At 47.0% G+C, this 13,174-nt stretch overlaps 1 protein-coding gene across 1 annotated transcript in view; it reads left to right on the top strand.

Annotated features, from left to right (window-relative positions):
• The window catches only part of PTPRJ (protein tyrosine phosphatase receptor type J), a 50,960-nt gene that overhangs the window by 25,640 nt on the left and 12,146 nt on the right, over positions 1 to 13,174 (top strand). Inside the window, exons 10-17 of the mRNA XM_077767275.1 lie at positions 2,094 to 2,225; positions 3,668 to 3,878; positions 3,992 to 4,116; positions 5,605 to 5,692; positions 7,863 to 7,904; positions 9,249 to 9,336; positions 11,120 to 11,210; positions 13,066 to 13,139. Of these exons, the coding sequence (XP_077623401.1) occupies positions 2,094 to 2,225; positions 3,668 to 3,878; positions 3,992 to 4,116; positions 5,605 to 5,692; positions 7,863 to 7,904; positions 9,249 to 9,336; positions 11,120 to 11,210; positions 13,066 to 13,139 (851 nt within the window). The remainder of the gene's footprint in view (positions 1 to 2,093; positions 2,226 to 3,667; positions 3,879 to 3,991; positions 4,117 to 5,604; positions 5,693 to 7,862; positions 7,905 to 9,248; positions 9,337 to 11,119; positions 11,211 to 13,065; positions 13,140 to 13,174) is intronic.

Genomic DNA, 13,174 nt, shown 5'->3' with positions numbered 1-13,174 from the left:
TCAGATGAATTTTCATATACAAACTTAACACGATTTTTATTTACTGTAAAAGTGGAGCTGCAGTTTCTCCAAGAGAAGTAGGAAGTGTTGGCGGGATGGGGGAATTGGAGCGATGGTCTCTTAGCCAATATTTGTTCTTGCACCATGTGTGCCTGGGGTAAGGGACACTGGTGATTAAGGCAGACAGGGCCCCTGGAGGATAGGATTCAGGAAGGAAAGGGTTTCCAATCTTGCAGGTAGATAAGTTAGCCCGCCACCCACAGTCTAGTCCCCTGGGCAGCTCAAAGGCAGAGAGCTGAATCCTGGGAGCCTGTGTTAGGAAGGCTTGCCAGGCGGTTGACGATTAGGGGACAGCGCCTCCAGGTGGTCACTGCTGTCCGTTACTTGAGCGGTTGCCGAACCTGGTTCAGTCAGAGCTGCACTGCCCGGTAGAAAATGTTGAGTCTCCTGCAAAATTTAATATATTCTAGGAGCCACATTAAAAAAGGTAAGAAGAAACAGCTGACATTGATTTCAATCACATTACATTTAACTCAGTGTGTTAAAAATATTATTTCACCATGTAACCTGTGTGAAGTCAGTTACTGATGAGACACTTTGCATTCTTTTTTCGTGTTAAGTCTTTGACGTCCAGTCTGTGTTTTACGTGTGTGGCACGTCCGAGTTGGGGCTGGGCATGTTTTCAGAGCCCAGCAGCTGTGGGTGGCTGGCGCTGGCGTGCTGGACGGCGCACGTGTGGGAGTCTCGCAGTGGTGTTTTTGTTCAGCTTTCTCAGCCTCTCTGAGTCTTGAATATACTAATGAAAACATTCAGACTGTATGTGGGAGACTAATTTAGGTAGAGAGAGGGAGAGAGAGAGTGTGTGTGTGGACAAGGATCATCTTTAATTCAGTGTTTTCTCCCTTTTGTGTTCATCCGGAGGGTGACTCTACAAGCTTAGCTCAGAAAGGGGAGGCGCCTCACCATGAGGGTCGCACGTGGGATGTTCCTGTGTGTGCTTTTCTGGTTTCTAGGAAGAGGGTTGGTCGGGTTTCTCTAGTTGGCATTTTAAACCGATGCCAGCAAAAATGAGGACTGTATTTTTTTAAGTTTTGTAATGTTCTTTATTTCTGAGAGAGAGAGACAGACAGACAGCGTGAGCAAGGGAGGGTCAGAGAGAGAGGGAGACACAGAATCTGAAGCAGGATCCAGGCTTTGAAGTAGCTGTCAGCACAGAGCCCAACATAGGGCTCAAACCTACGAACCGTGAGATCATGACCTGAGCCGAAGTCGGATGCTTAACCGACTGAGCCACCCAGGCGCCCCGAAAATGAGGACTTCAGTGTGAAGGACATGGAACAGGGACACGGCAAGGCCTCAGGTGAAAGTGTGTTCTGTCCATTGCAGCTTTGCTTCCCTCCGGATATCTGTTCTGTTCCATCATGGTCCTCAGGGGCCAAGCCATCTGTGCCGTGTCCATGCGGTGCGCAGGTGCTGCGGACAGCTACCCCCTTAGAGTTCTAGCCGCACAGGTTCTCTCTCTGTCGCTTTCCTCCTGCCCTGGTTCTCAGGATAAGACACCTGCCTCCTCTGGGTCCGAAGGGGCTGGGGAAACATATGAGTGGGAAGTTGTTTTCAGCCAACAAGGTTGTTGGGAGCCTTCTCCCGGCAGGTGGCGGGGCATGCTGAAAGTGCCCTCATGAGCTGGGGGATCTGCCGTCTCTGCCCCTCACTGCCTTTCCCTGCCCCTTGCTGTGGATGAACCCCACACACCGCTCCCAGAACAAGGGGCAGAACTTGAGGGCACAGTAGCAAATGTCTCCGTAATCATTTTGTTCCGTTTTTTTTTTTTTTTTTTTTTTTTAAATATTTGAGAGACAGAGAGACAAGAGTGTGAGCAGAGGAGTGGCAGAGAGAGAGACACACACACAGAATCTGAAGCAGGCTTCAGGCTCCGAGCTGTCAGCACAGAGCCCGACATGAGGCTCGAACCCACGAACCACAGGATCGTGACCTGAGCCAAAGTCAGATGCTTGACCGCCTGAGCCACCCAGGCACCCCACTTCTTTGATTTTAAATGCTGGGTGATCATGTTTTATTTTGTTCTGTTTCAGATCCCCCTTCTCCAGACGGATCCCCGAATATTACATCCATCAGTCACAATTCGGTAAAGGTGGAGTTCAGTGGGTTTGAAGCCAGCCACGGACCCATCAAAGCTTATGCTCTCATTCTCACCACTGGGAACGGTAAGGAGGGGGTCAGTTACGGGTTAAACAGCCAGTGAGCCGTGTTGTGACTGGGTGCCATTCCTGTGCCCACTAAGGCACATTAGAGATGCAAATACATGCGTGTTTTTACCCTGTAGCCCACACTTTGGCACTCAGCAGCCGGTGGGTGAGCTATTTGCCCGACGGTCTAGGTCAGGGTTGACAGACTTTCTGTAAAAAGCTGGATTGCAGAGTTTCAGCCTTGCAGGCCATGCAGCCTCCGTTGCAGCTCCCTGACGCTGCTGTTGTGGGCGAGGGCAGCCAAGGAGGGTGCGTGAGATTGAGTGTGGCTGTTCCCATAAAATGTTGTTGACCGGGAATGGGTGGTTCACCGGATCGACTGTGGATCATACTTTGCTGACCTCTGGTCTAGGTTTTTCTTCTCTTTTACAACACAGAGTCTTCTAGGTGGCAGAATACTAGTCTTAAACAGCTCTCTCTCTCTCTCTTTCTCTCTCTCTCTCTCTCTCTCTCACACACACACACACGCCCACCCAAAGGGTGGCTTTCCCTCGAAGGAAGACAGACAGTGATTTGCATTTGTGGTGGGAACTTGCAGAGAGCATCCACACAGCTGAGAGAGGAAGAGGTCCCCAGGTCCCCTTCCTGACGGGGCTCCATTACATTCTTCCGTGGGAAGGAGGAGGAGGGCACGACTGGAGGGTGTTTGTGTTACCTGAGTGGGTGCTTTGCACAGGCTGGGTGTTCAGGACCAACTTTTGTTGTTTTTGCTGATTCTTTAATCTAAGTTGAACCACGCAGTGGCACCTCTGTCTGTTGTCTCAGCCTATAATACTGTCCTCACCTTCTTGAGGGTGTAGAGATCAAGCACCTTGTGAGGGGGGTGGGGATCCTGGAAGACAAGGACTTTGCCAGTGTCATCAACCCATTAGAGTTTCAACAACTGATGCGGAGATCTCTCAGTCTCTCTGGCATTTTGTTTTGGGTCTGTTTCAAGTCATTTTGTTGGGAAGGTTTTCAGCAGCCTCCAGGCTTATACCTTGCGGAGTGAAGGAGGCAGTATTTCATAGTGACCAGAATGACTAGTACCAGCCTGTGGTGGATGAGAACACACGCTGCGAGTTGATGGTCTGGGTTAGAGATCAACCCCGCCATGTGGATGGTGTGGCCTTGGACCCAGGTCCTTTTAGCTTTCCCGGCCTTCATTTTCCCATCTATAAGGTGGGGTAGTCAACATATGTGATGAGACTCTTACTTACTGTTGTTTAGTGCAGAGAGATTATGTAAGTCAAGCACTTAGAACTCAATAGAAATAAAGCCTGGACAGAGAGCACGCTGGTGCTCTGTCATTATCATCGTTATCACCCAGTGTCAATGTCATTAATGTAGACGTGTGTGAGGTGTAAACCTCTTGTCTGTAATCACTTCCTTAGGACTTTCCTTCTGTGTGCCTTTCTTAGCTGTTCGCCCGTCTCCAGATATTTTGAGATATACGTATGAGGATTTCAAAAGGGGGGCCTCAAATACTTACGTGACGTACCTCATAACAACAGAAGAAAAGAGACGCTCTCAGGACTTGTCTGAAGTCTTGAAATACGAGATCGACGTTGGGAACGAGTCGACCACGCACGGCTATTACAACGGCAGGCTGGAGCCCCTGGGCTCCTATCGGTAATGCCTGGCGGCTCTCGCCCTTCGGGACTGAGCCTTGCGAGCGCTGGGCCCCACATGCCTAGGGTGGTGGCCGTGTCCCAGCAGCCTCTTTCCTTCTTGTCATCCTACAGGGCATGTGTGGCTGGCTTCACCAACATCACCTTTAAGCCTCCCAACAACGGACTCATAGATGGGCCCGAGAGCTATGTGTCCTTCAGTCAGTATTCGGATGCCGTTTTCTTGCCCCAGGATCCAGGTAGAGAAAGAACAACGGTGCTGTTAACAGTTCAGTGGGTTTCTGCTTCTGGTGTCCATAGGAAGCCTGGTTTTGTGTCTTCCATCAATTCTCATACTCATGGGGCTCTAGGAGGCGGGTCTTGACCACGTGGGAGAGCTGGGCTCACCTCTTAGAAGTCAAGATGTCACGTGGCCATCAGGACCCACATCTGTTCCCTTGACTGAGGTCCCCACCGGTCCCCACCCCCACACTCTCCCTTCTTCGAAAGCCAGTTGCACTTCTGCTGTGCAAACACTGTGTAGTCCTTTGCTCTCAGTGTGGTTATTTGTGTGGCCGCGTGCCAGGCACACAATTTCACTTTCAGTGCATAGAGCCTTTGAACATTAGGATCAGAAAGAGCCACAGAAGTCGTCTGGCTCATTCCTTTAGGAGTCAGGCTGTTAAGCCTGGCTGCCCCAGAGAGGGGTAGTGACTTGCCCAAGGTTACACAGTGGCTCAGAGACAGGCCTGACACTTCGGCCTCACGCTTCTTGTGAAGCACACCTCACTTTTATCACACAGAATGATTTAGGAGCTTCAGGGACCCAAGGGGGGTACGTACTTCACCTTTAGGCCCCAGAGACAGAGTGACTAACTGCTCTGTTAGTCTGTCTGGTTTTTATCCTCGATGGCTGTTGGCTTTGGAAAGAAGTCCCAGAAGCCAAGTGTGGGGAGTCCCTGCAGCCTTCCCCAATAAACAAATGGGTTTCAGGTCATGTGAGCACAGAGGCGTTGGCATTTCTGCTCACACATGGGTGTTAGTCTCACCACGTCAGAGGTGGCAGGAACCACGCAGAACATTTTGTCCAATAGTTTCTAAACAGTTGTCAGTCCACCAAACAAGGGCCAGTCCTGCGATGCTCTCTACTGCCACCCGACCTCCACGAGAGTGTTTCTGCCTCGTTTTCTACTTTATTTATTTATTTTTTAAATGTTTATTTTTGAGAGAGAATGTGCAAAAGGGGGAGGGTCAGAGAGAAGGAAGGGGACAGAGGATCTGAAGCAGGTTCTGTGCTGACAGCAGAGGGCCCGATACAGAGCTTGAACTCGTGAACTGCGAGATCATGACCTGAGCCGAAGTTGAACGCTCAACCGGCTGAGCCCCCTGATTTTCTATTTTATATATTGGGCTGCTGCATGCAATTTCATGTGAAGAAAGGCATCAGTGGTCAGAACAACTTGAAAATCACAGGTGGCCCAGTTCTCTAAGTTTGCAGTTGAGGAAACTGAGGAGAGAGGAGCATTGATTTTCTTTCTCAAAACCAGCCTGTTAGTGGTAGACGGGGGATGGGGGACCTGGCTCCCAAATGCCCAGGCTAACTTTATGTCCACAGGTGTTTAACCCATACACACATGCACACGCGCGCGCACACACACACACACACACACACACACACTGGTTTGAGGACTTTGGGCCGGGTGTTTGTGAACATCTTCTGAAATGCTTTCCATTTGGACTTTTCTCAGGTGTCATCTGTGGAGCAGTTTTTGGGTGCATCTTTGGTGCCCTGGTAATTGTGGCTGTGGGAGGCTTCATCTTCTGGAGGAAAAAAAGGTGACTCTTGCTTAATCATGTTAATGATAATACCCCACTTTTTTTTTTAATGTTTATTTAGTTTTGGGAGAGGAGAGAGAGACAGACATGAGCAGGGGAGGGGTAGAGAGAGAGGGAGACACAGAATCCAAAGTGGGCTCCGGCCTCTGAGCTAGCTGTCAGCACAGAGCCCAACGCGAGGCTCAAACTCACGAACTGTGAGATCATGACCTGAGCCGAAGTTGGATGCTTAACTGACTGAGCCACCCAGGCTCCTCGATAATACCCTAGTTTTTAAAGGAGCTTTTTACTATGGAAAATTTCATACATTCACACAGTTGGAAGGACTCATGTCATGAGCTCCCACATCCCCATCACCCACACTCTTCACTGTCTGGCCAGTCGTACTTCATCTCAACCCCCTACGGCCTCAGGTCGTGGCAAACACTGCATACAGTGTACGGTGCTCCTTTTGAATGGTGCCCTCTGGTTCACAAGTCAGTTTTGTGGTGTTAAGAGATTGCATGAAAAAAATTTGTTTTAAAGTCTTTTTTTTTATTTTGAGAGACAGAGAGAGAGGAGGAGGGGCAGAGAAAGAATCCCAGGCAGGGCTCAAACTCCCCAACCGTGAGATCATGACTTGAACCAAAACCAAGAGTTGGACGCTTAGCCAACTGAGCCACCCAGGAGCCCTGAGAGATTTCATCTGAGGGTTAGCGCTAAGTTTGAACACATGCTCTGATGACTAGCTGTTAGGGAGCTTCACCGTAGTGTCTGCAGTAGTCTGTGAGGTATGGATAAAAACAGGGCCTAACTTGGGACACAGTGGAGCATAAAATAAATACGGTGCTCAACAATTTCGCATACCCTGTACGCTATTATTGTTACCTGTACAACTACCCTTTGAGGTAATTAAATAGTGAAAAACAACTCTGTTTTGCTAGCCTACTGTGCGCCTGGATTTGTGTCTTCCGTCAAATCTCCTACTCACGGGGCTCTAGGAGGCAGGTCTTGAAAGCCCCATTGCTTGAGTAGACACAAGCTGAGTGTGGGAAGCGTGGAAGTGAACTTGAACTTGGTGTTTGCACTTCATTGCTCCCTCTCCTGTCTGTGTGGCATTTGAAGCCTGTGTATCAGCTGGGCTTCACTCCTGCTTGTTAAGTGCTGCCAGCCAGGGAATTTCATTCTGGCTCAGAGTTCCTTGATGCAGCTCTGCCGCCATCTTGCCCTGTTGGGCTGACAGGCCGATTAAAAAAAAAAATGTTTTGTGAGGGAGGGGCCAAAGCAGCTTTATTGTTTCTTGTGAAAGTAAAAGTTATCCATGCTTCTGGCAAAAAAAAAAAAAAATACAGAAGAGCAAAGAAACTGGATAATTCATAATCACAGCACAAATCACAGCACTCTGAACACTGATAGGATTGTGAAACTCACACACAAGTGGAATCATATTATGTGTATTGTTTTCTAGTCTGTGTTATTAAGACTTTGTGGACAGCTTTAAATCTTCTTCATTTTAAGTGGCTAAAGAGCATTCAATTGTACAGAAATTATTCAACCCATTTTCCTGATGTTTTCAGGTTTGTTCTTTGTTGGGTTTTTTTTTTGTTGTTGTTGTTGTTTTTTGCCACAGTAATCTTGGGGCACATTCCTGATTATTTCCTTAGGCTACATTCCAAGGTGGGCAGTTACTGGGATTGCGGTTTTAGTTTTGATACGTACTGCCAAGGTGCCCTCCAGACATGTTTGTTTTTATGTTTGTTTGTTTTTTAACACCAGTATGGGGTTTAGTCAGCAATGCAGGAGAATGCCAGCCCCCACCTACCTACCGACAGTGGATATATTTATTGATTTATTTCATTAACTCATGAGAAAGGCCTCACTCAAGAAACAGCCTGAAAAAAATGAGTCTGGCTTTACCAGTGGGTCAGCTGCTAATGTATTTTCCCCCAAAGATCTTCCTAAAAGTTGCCGGAGCAAGATTCTTCCATACTTTTGGATGGTATGAAAGAGAGTTACTTCATAGATTTGCAATCAGTGTTTGCTGCATATATTGAAGCTTAGTATTAGTGAACAGGATTTAACCAGATATGAACTAATGCTCAGGGAAAAGATATTTTGTAGATACACTGAAGGGCAAACACACAGAGTTACCCTTTCTTGGTCTAATGGGTCTTTGTTTCTTTCAAAACAGGAAAGAAGCGAAGAATAATGAACTGTCCTTTTCTCAAATTAAGTAAGTCTCTGGAGTTATGACTTTATTTTAAGACATTTAATCCTCCAACCTGCTCAGTGACTATCTAGAGAATTTTTATTTTACTTTATTTTTCATTGTTTCAATTTTTTTGACGTTTGTTTATTTTGAGAAAGCAAGCGAGTGGGGGAGGGGCAGAGGAAGAGTGATAGAGAATCCCAAGCAGGCTCTGCACTGTCAGCATGGAGCCTGATGCGGGGCTTGAAATCACGAACCGTGAGATCATGGCCTGAGCTGAAACCAAGAGTTGGATGCTTAACTGACTGAACCACCCAGGTGCCCCTTTAGTGAATTTTTTTTTTTTTTAAATTTTTTTTTTAAATTTTTTTTTTTATTTATTTCTAGGAGAGAGAGAGAGAGAGAGAGAGAGAGAGACAGCATGAGCAGGGGAGGGTCAGAGAGAGAGGGAGTCACAGACTGAAACAGGCTCCAGGCTCTGAGCTGACAGCACAGAGCCCGACGCGGGGCTCGAACCCACGAACCGCGAGATCATGACCTAAGCGAAAGTCGGACGCTTAACCGACTAAGCCACCCAGGCGCCCCTAGTGAATTTTTGATGGAACTTGCTGCCATCTTTCCTGATTGACACATTTGGCTATGATCATGCAGAAGTTCTTGCTAGCTTTGTTTTTCTGCAAGGAATCTCTGTTTATTAGTCTGGTTCCTTGCTGTATTGTACTATGGCAAGTAGAACCTTCCATATGCTACCAATAAATATGTATTTTGTGATTTTCTTTTGAGAGCATGAGTGAGGGTGGGGGAGGGGCAGAAGGAGAAGAAGGAAGGGAGGGAGAAAAGGGGGGAGAGAGAGAGAATGAGAATATCTTAAGCAGGCTCATGCCTAGAGCAGAGCCTGATGCCAGGACTCTATCTCACAACCCTGAGATCGTGACCTGACCGGATATCAAGAGTCAGACACTTAGCTGACTGAGCCACTCAGGCACCCCTCATATTTAGTGATTTTTAAGAACAAATAAACGGGTTATCAAAATGGGTTGTGCAAAGTCAAAAAGCCAGTCAGTCACATGACAGCTGGAAGTGAGATTTCCTGATTCACGTTTCAGTGTTTTGTAAATAACATTATAGTGATATGCCCTCCCGCCATTATACTCTGGTTTTGTTCCTTTGGGAAGATGTTTACTATGAATTCTAGAGTCATGATCGAGTCAGCGTTTCTAATTGCTTATTTTTTTCTTTCCCTTTCTATGCTTAAGACCTAAAAAGTGAGTAGCCTCTTTAATTTTTTAATAACTTGTATTTTTCTGTTTTGAGCACAAACTTTACTGGAGGTAAAAAAGTCCTAATAAGTTGTTTTTATTTTCTTAGATCAAAGTTAATCAGAGTGGAGAATTTTGAAGCCTACTTTAAGAAACAGCAAGCGGACTCCAACTGTGGGTTTGCAGAAGAATATGAAGTACGTGCTTGTAAATAATGTATTTTTAACTGCTTTATGTTTCTCCAGAAAGTTGTAAAGCCACCTGTTTTTGTTGCGTGGGGAAGCGCTGGGTAAGAGGCGGCCCTCTTAGAGGGGAGAGGAGCTTCGGCAGGTACCCTGGGTCCCACTGTGGCCCTGTGGGCTGTGAGCACTTAGATGTACCCTCGCTTCTAGTGGTTTGTGTGTTTAATCTTGTTGATGAATGAAAATTAGAGCGAGAGAGAAACTAGGCATTCAAGTTCAAGTCCATGGGCTGTTAACTGGGGTGATTAGGAAGCTGTCTGGGCTGGCATTTTGGGGCTGGAGCTTGACTGCTGTGTGGCCGACATTGATTCCTGAGAATTCTGTGAATTCCTGCAGAAAGAGTTTCTCCGTGTCGGTCCCCATGTGCTTTCTCGCTGCAGCTGCTTGGCCGTGCACACTTGCCTTCCCTGGGCCACGCTGCTGTGGTCTCTGCCTTTATTGGATCTACGCCCTCTTTGCATTGGTTTCCTGTGGCTGCCATAACAAATCACCACAAACTGGTGGTTTGAAACAACAGAAATTTATTGTCTTGCAGTTCTGGAGGCTATAGTAAGTTCAAAGTCAAGGTGTCAGCAAGGGCAGTGGTCCCTTGGGACCAGATCTCTGAGGGAGAAGCTGCCTCTTCCAATTTGAGGGCTCCAGGCATTCCATGGCTTAGGGCTGCATCACTTTGCTCTCTGTGGCCTCCCCCTCCTCCCCATGGCTTCCTTCTGGGTGTTTCGTGTGTAAGGACACTTGTTGGGTTTAAGACCCACCCACATAATCCAAGATAATCTCACCTCCAGATTCTCAACTTGAATACATCTGCAATGACTCCTTTCCAAAATAAGGTCACATCCACAGGTTGTAGGAATTAGGATGGGGTTCTGGCTTTTTTGAGGCCACCATTCAACCTATATGCAACTCAAAGCACAGCTCAGGAGGACTTAAATTCTGTCTCTTTTTACCTGTTTCATCTGTGACATGGTGCCCATCACTGGTTTGCAGTGTTTATTTAATTCTGCCTTGTTGTACTGTGAATTATTTTTAAATTAAAAAAACCTTTTTTTATTGTTTATTTATTTTTGAAAGAGAGAGAGGGAGGCAGAGAGAGGGAGGCACAGAATCAGAAGCAGGCTCCAGGTTCCAAGCTGTCAGCACAGAGCCCCATGCGAGGCTTGAACACGCAAACCACGAAGTCATGACCTGAGCTGAAGTCAGACACTTGACCGACTGAGCCACCCAGGCGCCCCAATGTTAGTTATTTCTGCCTGCACCCCTCTCCTGGGGATGTAAGCGCCTGGAAGGCAAGGATTATCCTTTTTCTTTTATTTTAACCTCTGCATTAGTTTCCAAGAGCTGCGGTCACAGAGCACTAAAATAGCAGCAGATCCTTCTCTCAGTTCTGGAGGCCAGCGGACCCAAATCAAGGTGTTGTTAGGGCTGAGCTGCCTCGAAAGCCTCTAGAAGAGGCTCCTGCCCGGCTTCAGCCTGACTCCTATGCCTGCCTTCACCTCAGCGTGGCCAAAGGACATCAGTCCTGATGGATTAAGGCCCCCCCCCGCCCCCCATCCAGTATGACCTCATCTTATTTCGATGACAAATAAGGCTGCATTCTCCGGTCCTGAGGGTTAGGACCTCAACGTGTCTTTAACTCAGAACACCTCTGCCTTCCCACTTTGTTCGATCGTATGCTGTGCTTGGTGTAAATAACATCCGGACGCTAACTAAATGGACAACTCACTTGTTTTGTTTTCAGGATCTGAAGCTTGTTGGAATTAGTCTACCTAAATATACAGCGGAACTGGCCGAGAACAGAGGAAAGAATCGCTATAATAACGTCCTGCCGTGTGAGTTGCTTTTTCCACATGATCTTCCCTTTTGTCTGTCCCTGGCCATCGCCCCTCTCTCAGTGGAGGGGAGTGGGATCAAGATACTGGCCACCTCCGCAATTATTCAGAGTCACCTGCCGTGTGCTAAGCCCTGTATTTAGGCCTATTCCTTTGAAGGCAGGCCTCGAGAGAACCTCACGAAGTAGGTGGTACCATATTCATTTTGCAGATGAGGAAAGTGAGGCACAGGGTAGCCAGGTGATTTGTCCGAAGTCACACAGGGGCCTGTGGCAGGCAAGGCAGGCTCTGGATTAGGTGTCTCGTGTCTTTCAGGGAAAAGGCTAGAGTCTATCTCAAAGCCCCTTTATTTCTTCTAACGTAGTTCTGGAAAGGAAGGGGGTCAGAGCATGACTGGCAGGGAGTAATGCTTTCTGCTTGTCTGACACGTCTCTGGTTGGCTGCATGCATCCCACAGCTAAATATGAACTGCATTTGAATTCGCATTTTGAGAATTAACAGTATCTGCCTAATGCATGGGGCTAATGACAAATTGGGTTTAAAATAAGAATTATTTATAACATCATCCGTTATGATGAAATGTAAACCCTCCTTCACAGAAAAGTTCTTTGCAGGTCTCTCTTTCGGATGGGAATTCGGGCACAAAGAAGTATCAGTCGATTCCANGATTTAGGGGCTTTTTTTTTTTTTTTTTTTTTTAATATTTGAATCTGTGTTTTTCTTTCCTGGCCTAAAACATTAACTTCTGCTTAGATTCAGGATGTTTTTTTAGCTCCTGCGCTTTTCTCTTCATCTCCCTGCTGCTCTGTCCACGCCCCCCCCCACCCCCCCCAGCCCCTTTGTATTAACAGCAGACATTGATCCTTGTTCAAGGAAAAACGCTTTGGAAAACAGGCTGGTGGGTTTTGCCTCCATCCCGCCCTTCTTGGGTTAACCCAGGACCACAGGCCTGATCTTGTGATTGCTGCAGAGGTTTTCAGATCCAGAGTTCGGGTACTGTTTTTATTGGGAAAGTTCCAGGCTGCGAGTCATGTTGGTAACCGAGCTTGGAACTGTCATATTATTTTGCCCAAGAGGAGCACGAGATAGTATATAGTCAAAGACCGGGAGACACGTGATGTTGCTGCCGACTCCCCCTGACGTTTGAAATTCTCAAGTTATTATTTCATCTCTTGAGTTGGACAAGTGTGTATGGTTTTGAGATGCTAGTATTTGGAAAACATGAGAATGTTTGTGTTTTAGATCTTTCCGCCCATAATAGTCTTACACATTCAGTTTATTCTGGAATTTGGTACTGTCTTGTTGTACTAACATTTCTATGAAGATAAAGTATACAGATTTGGGTGTTTACCCTGCCATGGTGGAAAGGGTACTAGATTTGAATTCTGACTGCGCTTGACTAGACATCAGTGCTGGGAGAAGTCACTTAATCTCCCTGACCCTCAGTGTCCTCATTTGTAAAATGGGCACACAAGCTGGTAGAATAGTTTTGAGGAATAAATAAAATTGCTCAGTGCACTCCCTGGCTCATGGCACACACCCAAGGATGCTAATAGTAGTGGGTTTGTGTTGTCTCAGAAGGTGGTCTGGTGTAGTTAGGAGCTTGACCCCCAGTGCCACGCTGCCCGAGTTCGAATCCTGGCTCTGCCACTTACTAGCTTTGCCAGGTAATTACCTGACTTCTCTGTGCTGGTCACAGAGGCGAACGTGAGGACCAAGCAAGGTCATCTCATTTTCTATAAAACACCCTGCAGCACACCCTCAGGATGTGTCGCCATTTTGTACTTTGCTCTCTTATATGCAGTTCTCCTCAAACATGCTTCTAATGGGATCCTTTTTTCTCTTAACGTCATAGATGATATTTCCCGTGTCAAGCTTTCTGTTCAGGCCCATTCAACTGACGACTACATCAATGCCAACTACATGCCTGTAAGTAAGGGGATGTTCCCATGACATGGCTTGTA

The sequence above is a fragment of the Crocuta crocuta genome, unplaced genomic scaffold (genome assembly GCF_008692635.1).
Source record: "Crocuta crocuta isolate KB4526 unplaced genomic scaffold, BGI_CrCroc_1.0 scaffold330, whole genome shotgun sequence".
Taxonomy (NCBI): domain Eukaryota; kingdom Metazoa; phylum Chordata; class Mammalia; order Carnivora; family Hyaenidae; genus Crocuta; species Crocuta crocuta.
This window is presented reverse-complemented; position numbering and strand designations above follow the sequence as displayed.